General features: G+C 37.5%; 1 protein-coding gene across 2 annotated transcripts; it reads right to left on the reverse strand.

Annotated features, from left to right (window-relative positions):
• Window positions 1–448: 448 nt before the first annotated feature.
• COPS2 (COP9 signalosome subunit 2) lies at window positions 449–21,966 on the reverse strand. Of its 2 annotated transcripts, none has more exons than XM_039557769.1 (13): window positions 21,803–21,939; window positions 12,943–13,056; window positions 11,821–11,898; window positions 11,125–11,250; window positions 9,705–9,815; window positions 9,510–9,587; window positions 8,491–8,665; window positions 7,320–7,498; window positions 7,123–7,175; window positions 4,989–5,086; window positions 3,115–3,197; window positions 1,987–2,045; window positions 449–1,203 (listed from the first exon to the last, which is right to left on the reverse strand). In XM_039557769.1, exons 1-13 carry the CDS (start codon window positions 21,854–21,856, stop codon window positions 1,059–1,061), a joined length of 1,353 nt encoding a protein of 450 aa, XP_039413703.1. In that variant the 5' UTR covers window positions 21,857–21,939; the 3' UTR covers window positions 449–1,058. The 2 variants fall into 2 exon arrangements, with proteins under 2 accessions (XP_039413703.1, XP_039413704.1); XM_039557770.1 differs by having other exon boundaries at window positions 517–1,203; window positions 9,705–9,794; window positions 21,803–21,966.
• Window positions 21,967–22,594: the final 628 nt, after the last annotated feature.

Below are 22,594 nucleotides of genomic sequence, written 5' to 3' on the forward strand. Positions count from 1 at the left end.
CAAAATAATTTTCTAAGGGATGTAACTATTCTTCAGATTGAAGTTAATTTTATCCTATTTAATTATACCCTGTTACCAATTTAAACCCTGCCCTAGAACACTGAGTTTACCATGCTGCCTGCCTTGCATGTATGTGATGGACATTTGTAATTTATTAGGTTTTTTCATTATTTTTGGGGTGTTGTTAATTACTCTACATACAGATTTTTCTTTCCACTGTTACAGTGTCTGTGTGTGGCACTGCTTGTGTACCATCACACGCTATTTATGTTTCACTATTTCAAGGGGAAAAAAAGAAAAAATAAAAATCAACAGCACACATACCAATGAGTTCAGACTTAGAATCTCCTTATTGTCCTTCACAAATGAGATCAAGTAATACCTATTTTCTTTTAAAAATAACACAAGTAAAATTCAAGTATAATGAAAGCACATCAAGAAACAACTGTACAATTTCTGAACTGCACTGTTTATTTTGCTGCTTGAAACCTAAGTGACAGTATGCCACTATAATTATGGGGTTTCTTCTAAACCTTTACTACACTGCAGGTACAGAAATATATGGACACATTTTTGGAGAATTGACATTTTGCAAAATGCAGCAAACATTTCAATTTATACATGAGAAAAGGAAGTGTTCAAAAGGGTAGCATTTCAAGTTATTGCAGGTTATTTCTGTGAGAGAATTTCTGCAGGTAAAACATGTTTAAATTTAACCAACAGTAACGTGTCAGTGTATTTAAAATCATGACAAAAATCTTCTCTCTGGTCATTAATTGCCCCTTGACAAATTACTAGGATGTTGTATGTTTAGGGCAAGATGTCAATACAGCATAAATCCCGTGGCATTTTGGTTTTCTTCTGGAGATTAAAGCTGTTTTTTTCTTGGGATAAATGCAGCAGCAAAACACAAACCAGCTGATCAAAAAAGCACTTCTGCCATAACTCCAATAATTTCAGGGCACACCAACCGACAGTAGTTTTGCCATTCCCAGTTCTTTTTAGGTTTACATCACTGCACTGTTGCCTTAAGGACGTTTGTAGAAGCTTGTTTTCTGTTAGGCCAGCTTGCTGACTACAGCCTGGTTGAGCGAATTTAGTTGGTTGGTCCATTTATCTAACGCAGTATAACGTGCACCACCTCTCTTCTGATGATCCAGTTCTAGGAGCTGGTTGACTTGATCAATTCGGCCATGTATAGTGCTAGAAGTAAATAAAAACAATAAACTGCCTATGGACATGGAAATAGGAGCTAACAAGAAATCAGAGGTAAAATAAGAGGTCTTGTACACGAGAGGCACAAAGTCCATCTCGAAATTCAGCACTTTTATAATTACTGCCCTGGGCAGTACTGCCTATTAAGCTGTCATCATGACTGGAAATCAAATGAACTAATTCATTGGGCAATGCATATTTTATCTGCTTAGCTATGATCCACACAAAGTCTGAAGCAATATGATATAAACACTTCTTGAAAGTCAAAGAATAGTTAAAAATGGAGACGATGTGAAGAGAAATCAAACCACACAAGCCCATGTATGGATTATATTTTTGTAGCTGTTGTAACAAGTTACCCTCCAGAAAAATAGGTTTTACAAATTGTGGTTAAATTTTTTTTGTAAAGGAGAGCAGACTACCGATCTGTCAACTTGAAAATAATACTCAAAAATATACATGGGTATAAGCAGCAATTACTAAGAATAACAACTTCTATAATTTCATAATAATTCAGGAAAATTATTATGTAATTAAGAATTAAAGTAAAAAGATGGCACTCAATCTCTCTATAAATTTTTCTTGGCTCTCATCTTTCAAACATATTTTACTGCTCACAAATCAAGCAAATCCAAAGTCAGCACCATTACCTTTCACTTCTAGAATCAACCAGTATTATCACAATGCCCCAAAATATTGTTTTGTTGCTTCTTCTAAAATTTGATTATTTTAAAGTAATCAAAGATCAGTAATCAAGAATCAAGTACATACTTATCCAATATGCACTGCACAAGCAAGCTTTCCACATCAGCTACATCTATGTTTAACTCCTGAAACAGAAAGAAAACTCATTATGCTGCTACCATGTTCTGCAACATTAAAAACCTCCAATCTTTATTTTCCTATACAGAATTTGGTTTAACCTCTGTTTCTTGCTGTTCAGAAGTATCAATTCAATAATGATCTATCAAGCAAAAGACCTCCACCCAAAGGACACATGGCCAAGAATGAAGAGACCAGTGACCTCTCAGAAAAAGCTGAAGAGGCTAAAGCAAAATTTTGGAAGCTCCAAAAGTGACTTCCTTTATTGACTTACTGAAAAAACAAACAGATAAAAAATATCCCAAACCAAACAACAACAAAATAAACCACAACCACAAAAACCCAGGAAATAAAATAAGAAATAATTATCAGAAAAGAATGGATCTGCACTCAAAACCATTTAGAGATGTAATTGCATCTTCTGGCTCAAGCAACTTCTGCAAGTGTTAAGTCTAGATTAAAAAAAAAGCATACCGAGTTCTACAGAGAATTTAAGGATAAAAAAGAGGCATCTCTAATATTTCATTACGTATTTTGTAATGCTGTGAATTTTTGCAAGCAAAATCACAGATGCACAGGAGATGGAAATACTCATAGATTGTCACTGGGTTTTTATTTTGTTCTTTCCAGATTAGGCAGTGAAATCAGAGGTTCTATGGTAATAGTTGGTTTGTTCAACTACCACAGTTCTGTAACTCATACAACACAAACATTAAAATAGCTTATGAACCAAAGGAATTAAAATTTTCATTTTACCTTCATAAAATTTAGGTTTATAATTACATTTTCAATTATACAAATCTCACTTTTCTTCAGAAATGTGATTTTCTACACCGAGTAGAATATGGTAGCTGAGTATTTTAGAAGTATATCATAGTACATATTATAAAAAGCATTTGGATGACACTTGAAATTTACATTTTTGCACTGCAAAGCAGCCAGCAGTGCATCACTAGTACTTTATGGTTTAGAGTATATTTTAGATGTTCTATTTCTGGAAGCACTGTATTTATTTAAAAGCTTTTATTCACAGTTAATCATTTACTTAAACAAATGCAAGGCTCCACTGACACATACCTTAGAAATAAAAGGAATATGTATTCTTGTGTAAGGCTTAATTAATTTTATAAGCACTTGTGTTCTGATGTTTCGCAAAAGCTCTGTAAGAGAAGAAAAAATAAACACTCTAAAAACAACAGTACTGAAATAAAGATGCAATACCACTCCATATAGAAAGATACACTAAGCACCATGACCTTTTAAGGTAGTAATTCAGTGGGTGGGGAAGCACAGCAAAATAACAAGGGCCCTCCTTTTCCAGGGATCCAAGCAATAGGTAACTCTGAAGGTGGACAGACAGAGTGGAAAACTGTTCAAACATGGAGCAACATGTTCTCTGGTAAAAATTTAATTTATCCAAGCTAACTGGATAAATCATAGAGATCGCTGCCTGGTATATCTGCCCCCCTGATTTATGGCTAGAATGCCTTGTACAAAAGTGAAAAGGGGTATTCTTAAGGCTGTGCAACTTAAAATGTCTGTGCATTTAACTTCATGGGGAATAGTCCCATTTAAAGTTAAAAGAGCAGGGCCTAATGGTGTAATTATGATGAGGAACTGAAGTCGTATAAAACAGTCTGCATGGACAGGCTGATTTTGGTTAGATAACGTAGTGCAGTCATTGGTTTATAAATTTTTACATTGGTAAAGACAGTTGGGATAAAATGAAAGCATAAATTACAATAATAAATTAACAGAAAAGCTAGATCCATTTTTACATGTTTAAACAATGACTGTTTATATAATAAAATACCACTGAACACCAAATTATGTGTCTCAATAAAACTATGGAGATTAAAACAACGAGGTAAGGTATGTAAACATTAACCATGAACATGTGTATCACTACAGAGTGAAAACAATGAGACATCAGTAGCATATAAGGAGAGACACAAATTCTCTTCAATGCCTTGATTCCACTGTCCTTCTCTTGCTCTGCAGTCCTCTCACACCTTCCTCCACAAGCATCCAGCTCTAATCTTACAGGGCCTTCCTATAAGACTTTGCAGCTCACCAGCAGTCGGCATGGAACAGCAGTAGTGGGTTATATTTAGTTTCCCCTGCTGTTTGCCCAGTTCTCTTTTACAAACAACAAGTACAAGAAAACCAGGTCTCTGGATTTAACTCTTTTCTTTCCTGTAACTATCCAGCTAAATGATCTTGCAATGCCACAGTAAGACCTACTCTTGAAAACAATAGTAACCTGAGGAACTGAGAACTATATCAAAGTGAAGAGACTCTTCATTTCTCAGATACATGAAAAATGGATGAGGTAACTATTTTGTCATGCTAATGGAACAGAAAGGCATGTATTCATGTGTTCCCATCTTATTAAGCGCAGGTACTATAACTCCAATCATTGTTTACAAGATATAAATAAAAAGTATGTTTCTTTTTACATATTCTATTACTGCATATTTATTAGAGCAACTTTTATTACACTGTTTATGTATGTTGTCTTTAATCTGAAGCAGAAAATTAACTTTATAAACTAGCAAACATCAAACTGGATGAGACTGCTACAACCCACCTTTACAGGTGAGGGTTGCTCTCATTCCACTGTTCCAATGGGAAAAAAAGAAATAACAAAAACAACACTCAAAATACTCAAGTGCCTTAACACCACCATAGATATTATCTTACAATATCCACTCTTGCTCGAACTTTCTCCATCATTCCTGCAATTCTTTGCCGTCGTGCCACATGCCTGGATGCAAGTTAGCCCTGACCAACTCCTAAATAACTTGTAAAAGAATCACCCACAAGTAATTACAAAGAACTCTTAGTGCCAAAAAGAAAAATAAGCCAGGGTGAGGGGAAGAAAAGAAAAAAAAAAAAGGAACTTACTAAGTAGTGAAAACAAAAATGATTAAAACAGCCTTCAAGAATACCTTCAATGTGCTCCCTTATGAAGGGATCGTCCATGATGTTGCTGTGATTTGTTTTCAGAATCTTCTCAAATTCAGTGATGTCATTATTCTGATAGGCACTTCAGGAAAAAACGAGAGACTGAATTATTAATTTTAAAAGTTAAACAGACTCTAAGATTATGTTCCACAACGTCTAAAAAAACATGTACTAAGCACTGGTGGAAATTACTTATATTCAGAACCTTTATAAGCAAAAACTCTTTCAAGATGAAATGCAACAGAAATGACCTTTCTCCTGTTTCAGTTGTAGTAGCATTTACTGAAGTTTAGTATGAACATTTAGTTGTTCCACAAGTGCACTCTAGTTTCAAAACTTTTGTACTTTAAGAAGCTATTCTTAAATACCCTGTTTTGAAAAGTATCATTACATGAATTTTGGCTTCATGAAGTCATACTTTATGGAACAAAGAGCTAAAAAGAGTCTAGAAGGCTCTTGCTGTCTCTACAATGTCCCATCTTAAGATGAATGCCAAAAATACTGGAAGATGAAAGAAATCCGGACTTCCAGGATTATCCATCAGTAATTCTGGCATAATATTACTTTTTAGATTTTTATTTATAGCTTATTTGTATATATATCCTTTCATGAGTCAGTCTTGTCATGTGAGAAAGCGTTGCAAAAAGGAGGTGGCACCACAGCATCATTTAAATGTCAAGAGCTGCAACCTCTGAAGAAAGACCTTTTCCTTGAAAAACAGTCTCAAAACAAAATTTTCAACTTCTGTTTAATGCTAACATCAAGCATTTTAACAGCAACATCTATTTGTCCTTCATATACTGTACATTTTAAAATTGTTTTGAAACTGGATGAAAAAGATTCATCCTTTATTAAAATGGCCAAGAAAAAGACTTGTTAAGTTTATGGTAGAACTTGAGCAGTTTGTAAGTAGTTAGTGAGTGGCATGGACTGTACCACATGAAACCAGGAAATTCTACTTCATAATGAAAAGGAATTTCAGTTCAGTATATTTTATTTTTATTTCAGAAGTCACCGTTTATCATCTGTAAAGCATTCAAGTTCCCACTGTAGAGTACAGGAAGGATTAAAAATATAACTGTTTGAAATTAATTTTATCTTCTGCATATTTCTTATCTACCCTGCTTTAATTGCATTATTAATTTTAAAGAAGTAGTTATACTCAAATGTCAAGATAAAAGACATAAATTAGAAATATGAACAAAATCAGATTGGGTAAGGCCATCTGGAATTCTTTCTGCCTCGAATTCACATGAAACTATGACAGCGAATTAGCAAAAAACACATCTAAAGTGGAATGAATCACTGGAAATATTCCCTTAATAAACTGCCAACTAATTTATTCAATACCATGTCAATAATGGATGAATATCCTCACTTTCAGAAATCATTTGTTTGTATACCATGCTACAGTACAACAGCAGTATCAGAGCAAGAGTTGTTCCAAGGCAGGATCAATTGTTTCAACATGTGAGCAGAGATTACTTCTTATGTAATGAAAAGATGGGAAAAGGAGCAAAGGCAGGACAGAGTGGATGCAAGAGGTGAGCTTCAAAGCACAGGGTACAAAACCTGTCTCAGTTCACTGACCTAATGACCATAATACACTAAAAGTTCTCACAGTTGCCTGTAAGAGGTAATGAGGCTTTCTTTTGATTTTCACATGTTTGAAGGATAGGGGAGATCATCAAGAGTCAAGTTTTGTATTCCTAAATTAGGAAATCATGACATATCCATGCATCAAAATTTTCTATTTGCTTTGGTATGAGATGTCATTAAACTCAGCTTCTCTTATGTAATCAGCCAAAGCCTAAAAACACCAGTTGCAGTACAATATGGGACAACTTTATTTAAGAGGAGAAATGAGGTTTTTGTCACAGCATAAGTGACAGAAGTACACAGTTTTTGTACTCCTACATAGTATGATATCTATCCTATGGGGTCTCATAGTAAGTTTCTTAAGAAAAACAGTCTGCAAATATTTGCCCAGTATTTATGAATAGCTGTTAACTGTGCAGAAAAAAGCCATTTCTAAAAATATTCCCTTTCTGGTTTGAACACTGAATCTTTTTTCTTTTTATCTTTTTGTTCTCTTCTCCAGAAAAATTAAAATCTTACCTTACTAAATTCGTCATTGCTAGAATCTCTGGATCATTTTTGTATGGTTTAGCCTACACAGAACAGAAAGCATAATATGCAAGTTTAGATTTTTTTTTTTTCCCCATTTCCATGCTTTGGGTAATTTCTCTATATATTTAGAAAAGGGTGAGGGGATGTGGGGGGGGGGGGTGCGAAGGAAAGAGAAAAAAAAATACCTCCTGAGAATCAAATGGATTTATTCCAGACTTCATGAGCATGTTTGCTAAGACCAAATATTTTAAGCAAGTGGTTCTTCTGGGGCTCCCTGATTCATCATAATTCTTGAATGCTTCAAAAAAATCAGTATGTGCCTTTTCAAATTCTCCTTCTCTTAAGTGCATTTTGCCTCCACATTCTGAAAAGAAAACACAGATGAAAAGGAACACTGTGTGCTTGTTGCTGACTGCGATAATTGTACTCAAGTTCCATGCTATTTCTAAATAGATTACTGAAACATTTTCAGAAGTCATTTCGTTCTCTGAAATCACTACGAAAAAAAAGCATTAGGGCCTTTACATACAGCACTGCCATCTGAATAAACCCATTCCAAAGAAGAAAAAACAAAACCCAACCCACACCATAAAACGTAAAGAACACTAATCCTCATAGCCAATAATTACTTCACCCTTATGTAAAAATACTGCAAAAACAGAGATAAATTCTATCTCCATTTCAAGGGCAATACTTTGTATATTTATGAAATTTTCCCTGTTGAGCAAAACTACACAGGAAAAAATGAGAAATACTTTCTGTATCCTTTTATTTCTTAAGTATCCACTACTGCCTGATTGTCTGTGCAGTGCCTACACCAGGGGAAGGAGGAAGGCATAGCAGTATTCTGAAGAAAGGGTTTTTTACAAGACACACGGCGTGTTTCCACTACAATTCATTACTGCAGATAATAAATAATATTTTCAAGCACATCTTAAAGCTCTTTGGTTCCTGCTGAGTTTTAGTAAGGTGAGACACAAATTTATAAAAGGGGATTGCACAAACAGCAGTCCCTTCTGCTAGCAGTCCTGTCAAGCCTTTGTTTTTATCCCCTGCAGATGCCTTTGCATTTATCTTTTGCTGCCTGCCATGGTGTCAAACATCAAGTCTTCCTCTTCTTTTCTACTGTTTCTCTCCTAACAGTTATGAAGCCAGCTGCCCTTCTGACCAGTGCCTCTGGTACTTGGGCACCAGAACTGCAGAGCTGAAGTCCTGCAAGAAGCAGATGATGAGACTGTGAATCTACAGAAGCCTCTGTCTTTATAGTTGGAACTGGAAAAATCCACTGGTTATCAGATTTTCATGAAACAAAATCTCTGCAACAGAAGACAAATGAAAAATTCGAGATGAACTTGCCTCTGATAACTCCCATGATCAGCGGATGAGGAATGGCTGACTTGATGTGCAATGACTGTTCATATAGTGCTTTAAGTTTTTTGTTATTTTTCTGTGCTGTATACATTTGAATTTCCAAAGCATAGATTTCCAATAGTTGAGTACCTTTTTTTAGATCATCTTCCCCATCATCAGTCTAGGACAGATTAAGTAATAAATACTGTGAAATTTCAAGAGAACAGCAATTTCAGTTTTCTACTAGTAAAACACTGATAACCAAATACTCTCAGTAATTTCCTGTCAAAAACAGGAATATTCCTGAAACTCTGAAATTTTGATACAACTAACAGAAAACAGAGTGCCCAAAGAAATTACCATAGGCTACGTTTTGAAGCCCTGTATTTAAAATGTCAGTATTTTTGTTTAATAATTAAACGTTTTCCTCAAAACTTTAACCTTAATTCTTTTCCACTTTCCTTAAGCCACACTCTAAGTATATAAATACAACGACTGACACAAGCATGCATATATATAGGTAACACACATGACTCTTCTGCTGCCTCTGACAGAACCACTTCCCAGATATTTGTAACCTATTTCCCATACTGAAGGAGGAAAATTGTCACAAACAAGCACAGCAGGCTGCATGGCTAATTTATTTTTTCCTCTTCTGGATGGGAAAGTAACAACTCTACTTTTTGTTTTGAATAAAGCTCACTTGGAATCTTTGGTATATTTCAAAATAAATGTCTGTGCATTATAGATTACTGATATGTGCTTCTCACCCTTGCACCTGAAGAGAAACCTAATCAGCAGTTGTGAATAATTTTTTTAAAATCGTCTCTAAAGAAGGAATAAAACACCTAGGGTTTTTTGTTCATGTTATCAAGCAGATAACAAATTAAAGCAGGCACAGTATTTCTTCCCTCTGTACTAAAGCTCAGCAAAATGCCTCAAAGGCCAACAACAGATGTATTAAAAAAGAAATCAATGCATCAATGTTGTTTACTAAGCCACAGTGATTTAGAATATAAAGGTACCTGGCATGACTGATGCAGCTGACGCAGAATCTTTTGTAACTTTCCATATTCTTCTCGTTCTAAATATAATTTGCCAAGCTGCAATGAAAAGAAAGTTAAAGTACTGAGGTCTATTAAAATTTCACAATTATAATTTATAAGAATTAGCTGAAGGTGTCAAACAAAAGCAAAAAATAGGAAGTTACATATTTTTACCTTTGTGTTTGTCTTAAACCACAATCTATCATTCTTAGCATCTTTCAGAGCTTCAAGTGTTGTTTCATAGAATTCCTGAAGCAAATCCATCTGACATAAAAAATCAGAATTCTATAATTGTAAACAGCAAATTTGTACCTGTTAATAAAGTCAATCTGAACAAACTAAAAGTGCATGCTTGAACTTCAAAATAAGAAAGGTATCTGCATCTTACTGAATGTCTGCATTTAAATTGCAAAGAGCTTCTAAAGTAATCAAACTAACTACACTTCTTTTCTTACATGAAACAGATATAATTAAAAAGTATTCACGTTTTAAGATTTGTACCCATCTGTGAAAAATGAAAGCCACCTTATAAAACCCATCTTACATAACCAAGGAACAGAATTCTGATGTTGTGTAACAAACACAGGCAGTATCGTTGCCACTTAAAAGAATAAAAATAATTTACATATCAAAAAGAAAATATGCTTTACAAAGTGAGGAAAATGGTCAAAGGAAAAGATGCCTTCTTCTTTCTGGACTAGCAATGTTGAGTGAAAGAAAGCTTTTGAGAGCATCAAACTGTTTCTTTGCATAAAACCCAAAAATACAACACCTGAAATGGAAATCAAAGTGCTGAGTGTTACCTTTTACAAGGGTTCTACAAAGAATGCATTAGTGTTGTTCATGGCCACTGTTCCTTTGGGAGTAACAATCTGTGACTATACAGCAAGTTAAGATTTCCAGATTGTCCCTCCAGGTCTGGCTCAACTGCATTTAGAGATCCCGACCTCTGCCAGGAAGGGATAGTCTAAGACAATCTTTAGACCTGAAGAGTAATGCATCATTCAGCTTTCACTTCTGAGGGTAGCAGGACAGGAAGGATTGTGATAATGACCAAGGACTCAGCACTAAAGACCAATGATCCTCCATATGAAGGTGCTACTTCCAGGAAGTCAGTGAGGGGAGCCTCCTACTCTCTGTAAGCTTCTACACCAACACAAAAGAAAAGGAGCTGTGCTGTGTATCTATGGACATGTACCTCACTTGCACAGTGCACAGGACAGGCAGCATTTCACACCAACACTTCACTGCAAAGATTCCCCTCTCCCCCCAAAATAAAAAAAAAAAGCATTGTTTAAGTAGAAATTGTATCTGAGAGGGCACTTAATATTGTGTAGCTATGCTAAAAAAAAGTTCTTATTTCTTAGCGCAGAAATTCCAGGTAAATATTGCCAAAAAAAGAACAAATTTATGAGGATTTATCTGTGTTAATAGATTCCACTACATGTAGGAAATATATTTTTACATATGACAGCAAATGAATACTCAAAATTCCTCTATTAAGATCAAAAAAGCCCAAACCAAACACAAAAGATGTCCATAGTTAAAAATGCAAGACTGTAAACTATGAAGATGAAAGAATTGATGATCCAACCTGCTTGGAAGTAGAGATATAATCAAGAATAGAATTGATGGATTTTTCAGAGTAATTCCTTGTAACTGCACTCCGTATGTAGGTCAATAGCTGTTTATACCTATTCATCATTTCAGGAAAGTTAGTCTAAAAGAAAAACAAAATCACATTATAATTTTTGTTTTAATTATTAAAAACTGAGATATCTTGCAAGTGTACATATGGGGAAAAAAAGCAGAAAAGAAAGACAATGCAGTAGTGGTTGCTATTAAAACTTCCATATCACCACTTTATTCATAACCTGCAGAATCAGAAATAATTTCAGGACTGCATGGAACACACATTTAAAATACTCATCTCGATGAAGAAAACAGAACTGGCCATACAACTCTTTGGAATGGTTGCATACATAGCATATAAATTTTTCACTGTTTTGTCCTGGTGTAGTACACACAGAGAAACATGACCACTTCCAGTGGTGTGATACCTCAGCACAGCAAGGACTGAGCCTCACACTTGCATGAAGTGCCAGCTGACTACAGCAGTTATTTTGCATCCGTTTTGCCTTTGACTTGCAAACACCACATCATTTCCCTGCCATATCTGTAGTAGCCATTAAAGGCTGCAAAAGACAGGTTCTGGTAGATTTAGTTGTCATAGCCACTGGATCAAAAATATTTATGCCATTTACTCCCAAGTGATAGCTGTAATTCCTACCAGTTTAAAGTTTATTTTAATCATCTGTTTCAGAGCTTTGAATCCCCATTCTCCCTTTTCGCCTTCGAGCTCCAAAACCTGCAATAAAAGAATTTTTAAAACAATATTTATAAAAGCTTTATTCAAACTTCAATTGTTTAAAATACAGACATCCCATACATGCCTTTACCCCCCACTTCATTCCTTACAAAGTAATGTTTAACTCTGCCTTGTTCTTCAATTTTACTCTTTCCTGGTATTATTGAAAATGTTAGTGAGAGACGTGTATCTTACCAGTTTTCCCAACTTAGCTGATGTAGGGAGGGTGAATATAGTTTTTGTTGTTGTTGTCTAACAGCAAACACTTTAATATCAAACACTAAATTTAAATGCCACTCCATAAATACATATGCAAAAATAGTTGTAACACCTCCTGCAAAACTGAGTCAACTAAATTTTGACTAAATGAAGTTAAAAAGCTCTTCTGAATTTCTACAGTTCCTTCACAAAGGAGAAATGTTTCTAGGTTTTAATGTAATATAGGAATTAAGGAAATGTTTTGTAAGTAAAAACTTCAGAAAGTTTTTTTAAGTCATGTATATAATTTTACTATACACAATAAATAAGCCAAAAGATGCAAAAATCTTATTTTTTCTTTAAAAAGTTACATCTAACATACTGCTTTCTCATAGCAGCGGGCAAACATTAAAAAGTTAAAACTGAGAGGAAGAAACTCTGTGTCACGTAGTATTTACACATTTAAAGCTTTGGAAACAGGTATCAAATAATGTTACATAAGACACTGGGGAAAACACCATTTCATTTAAAAAACCCAAATGGATCTGGTTTCTATTGTTGACACATGAAAACACATTTAGAACTATTTAATGAACTTAGTAAAACCTGAAGATTAAAAAGTCAGATCTGTGATAAGACTATACTGTGTCCTATTTATTATCCCTAAGAATGATCCTGAAAGGCAGTCAGCCAGGAATCTAAGATGCTCAATAATGAACTTAGCACATTAGTAATTTAAAAGATAAATGTTACTCTTAAAATTTCAGAAAATAACTCAAATGGTGTAAAATATTTTAAAATGTGAATTAATATAAAAAGAAGAAATAGAATATAAAGACAGAACACCTTCTGAAAACTGCTTAATGCTGCTTTGGGGTCATCTTCCTTCAAAGCTTTGGAATTGTAGTATTGATTTTCCAGATCCACATTTGGTTCAGAATTGCTGTCCTCAGAATATTCCTACATTTTAAGGAAAAAAAAAAAATCAGAGAAAAAAAAAGGTTCAGATCTGCTGAAAATGGATAAGAGATAGCAAGACTTATTACTCAAACTGACAGAGAATGCTTGTATATTTAACAGGCAGTGTTTGGTTTTAGAGCATGTAACACGTATGGACCCGTATGATAATTTTGTCTCTGGCCTGTTACTAGGCCAGACTCACCATACACCAACACTTGCCTGTCAGCAGATTTCTTCCTGGATTAATGAACACATAACTCTACCAGCTGCACCTTTACGACAAGTACAGATTGTATTATTGAAATTCTGCCAGTGCTGGAGTTTAAGGACAGAGGCCCAACAGCACAGGTCATTTCTGGGAGGGGAGAGAACATGCTGCCCACTGGTCTTCCTAAAGGCACTCCATTATCCAGCCTTTGCTAGCCACAGAAAAGGCTCTGGCTGAGCTGCCACACAAGTAATGATTCAGCTCTGGAGGGTATCAAATGCTTCCATGAATCTCTCCATAATCTGCCTTTTTATGCCATAACGATTCATCCTTGTCTAAGGAAATTAAAAAAAAGAATAATGACGATAACACCAGCTGCTTCTGCACTGAGAAGCAGGAGATGATTGAGAAAATGCTAAAAGTGCTGCCAAAGATGGTGGAGTGAGGCCCAGGCACAATAATTTAATCAAATAATTATCCATCATGTACACTAGTGCCACACAAACTGAAGTATTTACTTCTAACAATTACTACTTAATTTCTTTTAAAAAGTATTCTGAGACTTCTTCTGATGAAAAACCCCTGCATATTTTATCTTCTTTTGCTAAAGGGCAATGCTGCACGTCCAAATTACAAAACACTAATAATTTCATTTGATATTTACACAATTCAAAACCACTTCACACCTCTGCATTTTCAAGCTAACATCTCTGAACAGGATTTTGGCTATTAGGAGATGAACTGTTTTAACAGAAACTGTTTAAATCTCAAAGTTACTGTTGTCAGAGTAACTTTCCCTTGTTACAACATAAGCAATGCACGTTCAAGTCCCCTCCTTTAAGGTGGATTTTACTCTTGCTGTGCTTTGTCAGGCACATTCATTGTTTTGTTCATTTGTATATTCCTACTATTAATGGACTCCTCCAAAACCATGGGAAGGAATGAAAAAAAGATGAGGCAAAAGAGAAGTTTTAAATCAGCTCTCTCCTCTCTGCACTGCAAGCAGACCTCTCAAAGTTTAAGTTTTCTGAAGTTCTAAAGCAAAAATTAATTACAGGAGTCCACAGTCGAACCAAATTCTATTAAACATGGTACTTGAGACATTTGTCCTTCTACTTTTTAATGTTTCTATTTGTAACATGTAGGCAAGTTGCCCAAGTATGTGTTTATTTTCACCCAACAAAGTACAATCATTAGTGAGAATGAATGGACTGAAAAGTCTTGTGAATTCCACAAACCTGTTTTCTGAATTGCCACAGAACTATAAAAATGTGATACTGAAAACAGCAAAGAAAACAGGAAGCAAGTGTCTTATTTCATTGGGCAGGCTTTCATTTTGGTTAGCCTGTTTTTGTAAACTCCTGATCCTATTGACCCAAGTCCAATGGAGCAGCTATGAGCACATACACACGATGTCAACAGCTGTATCAAGCACCTTGTGAATATACAGGCTGCCACAAATTAAACAACATAGCACTTAAGAGATGTGTAATCAGCTGATGTCTTGTTTATGCTTAACTTGAACAATGGGGAATATTTTTGGCGAAAGTGTCTATTTGCAAAGATAAAAGGAAAGCAAACTAAATTAATTCATTTTAGGAGACAATGTGCTCCGTTAGCCCCAAGCCAGAAACATCTGAACTTTCATCTTAGCTCTGGCAATGATTCTGGATGTGGATTCATGCAGGAAGCCTTTTTTCAGGTAATTTTTCTCAATGCTACTTAAATATCCCATAAAGATTCTTTCATAATATTAATACATAATAAAGAAGTGTTAAGTCTATTGATAACTTTTCCCCGCCAGTGGAAATGCATTGAAATGCATCACAGGTACTGGTCTGTGTTTCCACAGCTGTATTTTTTCTTCATTTGATGCCTATTTGCCTCACATCACATTTAGGAGGACAATATGGACTCAAAGTTGCAAGGGAGATAAGGCTTTCCTACTTCCAGAAAATGTAAGTTGGTTACTTTAAAAGACATATTTAGACTTAATGGCTGTGAAGAAAACTTTAAAACCTCAAACTAAGTATGAGCTGATGCCATTAATCTTTAGACAATATAAAAAAAAAAATCATCCCTGTAGATACTGCATCTTATTTCAAGCACTGATGCTAATTATGCCAGTGCTGATAAATTCAGAAGGACGAGCACTCTGTCTTCTTTTGATGCAGAGATGGCTTAGTGCAGTAGGATACAAATGTGAGAACATTAAGCTTCTGCCAAAAGCAAAAAAGGAAGAAAGTATAAAGCTGTGTCCTCAAAGTTCCAATTAAGAAAAAGACTAATTTCCTTCTCAGTTCTAAAAACAGAAAAGTTCTTTTAACAATAAATTCAGATAGCAGAAGCCTAGCCTTTTCTCACCATCATTTTTAACATGCCTGGTTCCTGCCTGAACAATTTCCCCAACTCAAACCTTCTAGGTATGAAGTTTGTTGCAAATTAGGTAGAAATATATGGTTTACAAATAGGATTTCTACATAACTCTAGAAATCTCCACTACAGCATCCAGACCTAACAATTTGCATACTGACGAACAGCCTTAATTAGAACTTGGAGATATAAAAGCAGCTGGATGGTATAATTTATCTCTAGCTGATGTTAAAAAAGTAAAAGGCCTAGGAATTTTTAAAACTAAGATCCTGGTGATATTTTTCAAATGGACATCAACATTATAAGTACGAATGAAAAAAAGAGCTGTCTGAGTACATAGAACTGATCTTTCAAACCCATTGAGTTCTTCCTTCCTCAGAGGATCAAAATAAACAATTCTTTTTTATTATTATAACTCAAGAAATTAGAAAGCTCTGATAGAGTTTGAAAAAATGCAGTTAAATAAGGCATTGTTTAAGCATTCCTGTGTTGAAAATCTGCATTTTCTAAATGTAGTCAGTTATATTCAGTCCAATCCCATCCCATCACTTTTTGGGGGAATAGAAATTCCACACTAGCTCAATTGTAACAGAGGCAAAACCCCTGATGGAGTTTACTCTGCCTGGAACACCATTCTTTCAAACAGTTTTAATAAAAGTTAAATTAGTATCAAGAAACCAATCTAATGAAGAAGTCTTTATTATGTTACATATTAAGTTTTCATAAAATTTTATCCAGTAAACAAGATAAAGCTTTAAAACATTAAGCCTCAGCTTCTAAAATGAGCAGCTACAGAAGTCAATTCACCCGAGTCAGCTTTAGTCATCCTTTTTAGCGCATGGATCCATCTGCAGTGTCTCCAGCAGCAAAGGCGGGCTGACGGCACCCAGCACTCCCAGGCCCTCCCTGTCCATGCCCTTTCCCACTCCCTGCAGCAGCCCAGTGCTCTGTTTGCTGTTTGCCTCCTTGCTGCTTTCCGAGAACTGTGGCAGGAGCCTTGTCCATGTGGCCTCCAGAGATTAAATGCCTTGAAGCACAGCCCCTGTGCTCACAGCCAGAATAAGGGACAGGGACATGGAGACCGTAACTGTGTATCAGTGACATTTGAAGGTAGATGTGTGGCATTCTATCCGATTAGAGTGGCACACTGACCTGGTAAAGTTCTACATGAACAAAAACAAAGATACGAGTATTTTGTGAAAAAATTATCTTTCAAGGACATTGTTAAAATACTTATTACTGCCAATTGTCAATTGCTGGTAATTTTACCAAATTTCAACCATTTGGCTGACTCAAACAATTAATTTTTTTATGAAGTGCAATTGTTTCTGAGAAGTCTGGTACAAATTTGATTTCACTTCAGCTAACTTTGTTTCATAACCACAGCATTTAGGAGGCCTGCTAAGCACAACTTTCTTTGCATTTGCTCTTCCTGGAGCACAGGCACCAGGACAAATAGCAACTACCAGGTTCTATGTGCATTTGCCAGTTGGTATCCAGGCACATGAACATAAAGAAAGCAATCAGGCTGGAATGCAAAAGAGCAAAGAGGAAAAGAACAGAGGCAAACCCTGAGAGTAAAAACAAGAGAGCAATTTGTGTAAGAAGTCTGCAACCGCTCAGCCGTGCATTGGGAGTCCTGGTTTCTTTTCCACGTTCCAGGTCTCTGCTCCTCTGCTGCTACTCGCTAACTCTGCAAGTCATCCAGTGCCTGCTGGCTCACACCAGGGCTGACACCAGGAATAGAAGTCTGTGAAACCAGCAATTTGCAATGGCGTCACGAGAGTTCTATGAAAGACAGTGCTCTGCCTTTGTTTTATTTTTTTTTTCAGCTGGAAGATGCACAGAAATGAGACAGGAGACTGCAGAAAGAAAACCCTGGTATTATGACACGTAAGGAGTACAGAAAAAAAAGTGCCTTCTCTTTCTACCTCTGCTGTGCAGCTCTCCTGTAGTTATGTGAATCCTTTTCTGAAAGTCCATTTTTCAGCATAACTTAGGTCTAATTTACTTCTGTTTAACACCCAACTGCATATCAAGTCGTGGAGAGCACCGTTCTGAACACAGCCCTAAATAACTGCCAAAAGAAGCCAACAAAAACCAGAACTTACTGACACTTGTCAATGTTTAGACAGAAAGAATTTACTGAATAATTATTCTCAGGCTTTTTGCCTCAATACCTCCTTCTGAGACATTATGGTAATGAGCAAAATAAGCCTCAAATATATTAATTCTGTGTTTGAAGATGAGTCTTAAGAGAATGCATAAAAAAAAAATCATGACACATGCTGAATCCATATAAAATATGAAACAATAATTAATTCAGAGAACAGTACATCCTATGTCCTCTGTGAAGCTCACTTTTTTAAAAATCACATACTACTGTAATTAAACATAACAAAGAAACAGAGGAGGGCCAAGTGGATCTGCTTGATTTGCTATTTCCCTAGATCCGAATACCTGTTTTTGCAGCATTACCACTTTCTTGTTTGCAACATATATATGTATTTCATTAAATGATGGTAATAGTGAAATATGAGCAATTGGGAAGAGGAGATAACATCTGCATGAAATTTCACCTCTATCTATTAAAATCCAGCAATAAAAGAATAGTATCTCTGTCTATCAATGAGATTGCTTATCAAGTTTGGTATCACACAGAAATTCCTTTTGCGATGGACTGTATTTCACTCAGTTGGAAAGAAAGAGCCAATTCATGTAGCTTGAAATAAGTAGTAAGACTGCCTATTTCCTAATATCATCACACCCTGAAACGGGAAATCCTCATTAATCTGAAGGGATGCTCCCTGTACTTGAGTCCTGCCGATCCTCATGAACCTGCAGCCATCTCACCAGGGTGCCAGCTGATGGCTGTTCATTGGCACTGTTTACAGATCTTCTACAAGTCACTGAAATAATACAACTCCATAACGTAAAAAGACCAGTTGCTCAGCAAATGTATTTGTCCAACCTTTCCTCAGATTAATTTTAAAGTCGAATTTCAGAACACAGTAAGATGACTCATTGAGAACACCACAAATTCCTTATTTAAAACAAAACAAAAAAATCCAGTAGATGTACTACAACAACTGTCAATGTGTTGTCATTGTGCCTGGAAGAATCAATTTCTGGAGGAAGGCTGAGTTTAGCCTCCAAGTCAATTCTAAACATAGTCTTTTGTCCCAGACCGTAAACAAAAATGGAATTTACAATGGTCCTTCCCTCTTTGTCCATCTCCAACCTCAAGCTGGATCTAGTAAAAAGAACTTGTACTGAAATCATGTAAGGCACCTAGCAGCACCAAACTAGAAATTAAAATTGAGTGGCTTTCATAATGACCAGTAAACATTATTCTGTTCACTGAAGCATAAAGTGGAATAATTCATGTTATAATCAAAGCTGTCACAGCACATTACTAGTAAATTGTGAATCTAGGTTCATCCACCCATAAATATAAATGGAATTTCTTCCTGGTACCAAGACTCCAGTGAATAAACGAAACTTCTATAGGAGTAGCTGAGGTCATTTACATGTAAAACTTTGACTTCTTACCCACTGAAAAACTAAACAGAAACAATCCAGTACAACCTGGATAGTCTTCAATTGTTTAACAGTGTAGTAATTACTCAAATTATATAAAATTCCATGATGAAGCTGGGAAAGAGCTGGGCCTTTGGAATATCTGTTCACATTTCAGTTCAAGTGTGAAACATTTGCATACTTAAGAAAATTTTAACTGAATGGTGATACATAATCAGCAGGTCAAGTGCACACTGAAGAGGAACAGCCATAATCACTTCTAATAAAAGCTGACAAAATTAATTTTTTGGGGACCCTTCACTGCTGTTGTTACGATGGCAGCTACCCTGGGAGACCTGAACCTAGTTTCACCATATTTTGACAAAATAGCTACTTCTTTCATTGACTCTTTCTGTAATCACTGCCTCTCCTCCTGTTCCTCAAAAAAGTATTCATAGCACTCACATGTGCTCTTTTACTTTCAATTCTGCACTGATATGAGTATTATGTCTTGTACTCATTCTTTTGTTGCAAAGCCTCTTGCAGAAGCCGTTAAACTCAACTTGAGAATCGTGCATCCCCCTTACAGTCTTCTCTTAATTTAACTAGATATCAACATGAAAGGAAGAAATCAGGCCCTATCTTCAGGGCCCTTAACTTTTTTTCTGAAACAATTCTGTGGAACACTACAATAACAGTCTCAAGCATTTTTGAAAACACCAGTCAATCATGGTTTGTTAGTCCCAGAATGCTGAAACTAGCCTAGCTGGAATATTTTTACTCTTCAATTCTTGGGTTTTTTCTCCCATCAATTATGAACTGAAATTAAATTTTTAAAATTGTAGCTTAAGTATTAGTTTGATGCTCTACATGGGAATTACTTACTGAAAAGAAAAAACCTAACGAGGTCCTAGTTATTACAAACAGTATTCTAAAATTTTTGAAAGGTCTGAGCTAGGAGTAATTAATGACAATGAAAATGTTCCAGTAAAAGTAACTACAGTCAGAAGCTGAAATCTGCCACAAGCAAGGTGTTTCAGGAAGGTTTTTCCAGTGAGAAATAAAGTACTTCAGAAGAAACATAGGAAAAAGCATTAGACCAATTATTCTTGGAGAAAACTGACATAAAGCAGTGTAAGTTTGAGCTGCATTCTTATTCACATCTGTATAGATTCAGAAATACAATTCAAATGGTTTCTCAGTTCTCATGCTATGGTTGGGTATGGAACATGAATTCTGCTGTGTTTAATATTCCTCTGATTGCGTCACATGGAAAAAAACACCACAGTATTTCAAATCAGGACAAAAATTTAAAAAGTGTTAATGAAAATTAATGGGAAATAATTTTAGAACAAAATGTTTTTAATAGTGTCTGTGTATTTCCTTCAGTAACTTTGTCCCTAAGGTATGTGAAGTCATTCATGGACTGAAAGGGGAACACGAACAGTTCTTGGCATAGTGACACAAGCAGCTCGTAGGGTTATGATGACAATGCCTGTCAAACAAGCACTCTCACATGAATGAAAAAACACCTCAAAACCAAAAGTGGATGCTTTTATTCTATATTTAATGTAATCCTGAGCAGTTCCTAACAAAAACTGCCCAGAAACTATTCCAGATAAAATCAGGCAAATATTTTAAGTGAATTAATAAGTAGCAATGACTACCAAATAACGTGTCAGAAACCAAATCTTCCAAAGCAAGTATCTGGGTGAAACTGCAATACTGTTAACACAGGTTTAGCTGAAATGAATTAAATAGACTCTCAAGCCTCAACCATACATAGGTTTTTTAAAAAATGTCTCTAGTTCCAAAAACCCAATCAGAGTTCAGAAAAGCAAAAAAAAAAACCCGAACAAGCAAACCTCAAGCTCCAATATAATGCAACAGCAATATAATTATAATTAATCAGACAAGCAGCATTTTTTTTAACTTCAAGAACTTAAAACCTGATGTCAACATTTAACTAAATGTAACAGGAAAAACCCCAAACCTTACAAATACAAACAAGAAGGGACTGGCAGAAAGGTCACGAAGACTATAAGGACAAAAAGTTAGAAATTAGTGCACCCTTCGGCGCGTTGCATCAGAAACCGGCCGCGAGGCCATTTCTCCTAACCCCCCTTTCTCTTCTCCCTACTTTTTCCTCAGTTTGTTGCTCACACAAGCACACGAACAGTATCTACCCCCAGGGGCCTCTCGCAGTCCCGGGTGAGGAGCAGGGCGGGCAACTTTATCACTTCACTCCGTGCCCGACACTCGGGCCGGGGCAGGGGAGAGAGGGAAGGAGGCAGCCCGCCGGAGCCTCGCCTCAGCGTGAGCCCTGCGGGGGACACACGGGGCCAGCCCGGGGCCGGGGCACCAGCCCGGGCCTATCCACCTGCCCGGCCCGGAGCTGGCCTGCTCCTCCGCGGAGAGGCGGCCGAGCGGCCGCTCCGACAGCAGCGCCCTGCCCTCGCAGCCCCTGCCCGCATCCTCCTCCCCGGGAGGGAAACTCATCCTGGATGTCCGCGCTCCCTGCCGGGGCAGCACCCGGCGGGGCGGCTGCTGCGGCGGGCGCACCGCGCCAGCAGCGGCCCGAAGCGGCGCCGCGCTGGCGGCACCCCCGGCTGTACCGCTGAGCCCCCGCGCCGCCCCGCGCCCTACCAGATCGTAGTCCTCCTCATCATCGCACATGAAATCATCCTCCATGTCAGACATCTTGGCCGGAGGACGGGCGGGGGGCGGCGGCGGGGACGGCCCCTTCTCCCAGAACCCCGCGCGGCGCTGCCCAATGTGGCTCCGCTCCGCCCGGAACCGGCTGCCGCCCGCGCCTCTCCCGCCCCCGGCCCGGGGCGCTCGGAGCCCAATCCGCACCGCCCCGGCTCCGGCTCCCTCCCCCTGGTAGCGACCGGCCCTTGGCAACGGCGGCCGGGCGGGGCTTGGGCACTGCACGCCGGAGCCTCCCAGGGCCGGCGCTGCCGCTGCCCGGAGTGCGCCGTGCTGGCGCCCGCCGTGTGTCCGGCGTGGGCGCTGCCAGCCCGGATCCCCTACGGGTCTGGTGACTGGCGCATCTCTGGACGGCAGAGTCGGAAATATCAAGGGAAGTGATCCTGCCCCTCTACTCAGCCCTGATGAGGCCGCACTTGGAGTACTGTGTGCAGTTATCAGCTCTACAGTACAAAAGAGAGATGGAACTCCTAGGCAGGTCCAGCGGAGGGCTACTAAGTTGGCCAAGAGTCTGGAGATACCTCTCAGGAGGAAGGGCTAAGGGAGCTGGGCCTGTTCAGCCTCAAGAAGAGGCAACTGAGAGGGGACCTGTGTATAAATAACTGCAGTGTGGGTGTCAAGAGGATGGAATCAGGATCTTCTTGGTGGTGCCGTCCAATAGAACAAGGAGCAATGGGCAGAAACTGATGCACAGAAAGGCCAACCTGAACATGAGGAAGAACTTCTTTA

The sequence above is a fragment of the Corvus cornix genome, chromosome 10, assembly GCF_000738735.6.
Source record: "Corvus cornix cornix isolate S_Up_H32 chromosome 10, ASM73873v5, whole genome shotgun sequence".
NCBI classification, from domain to species: Eukaryota; Metazoa; Chordata; class Aves; order Passeriformes; family Corvidae; genus Corvus; species Corvus cornix.

Coding starts and splice junctions, on each gene's coding strand:
- COPS2 (XM_039557769.1), bottom strand. CDS start 21,856: ATGTCTGACATGGAGGATGATTTCATGTGCGATGATGAGGAGGACTAC. Junction 7,176..7,319: donor ATCCATTTGATTCTCAGGAG/GTATTTTTTTTT, acceptor TGTTCTGTGTAG/GCTAAACCATACAAAAATGA. Junction 2,046..3,114: donor ATATTCCTTTTATTTCTAAG/GTATGTGTCAGT, acceptor TTTCTGTTTCAG/GAGTTAAACATAGATGTAGC.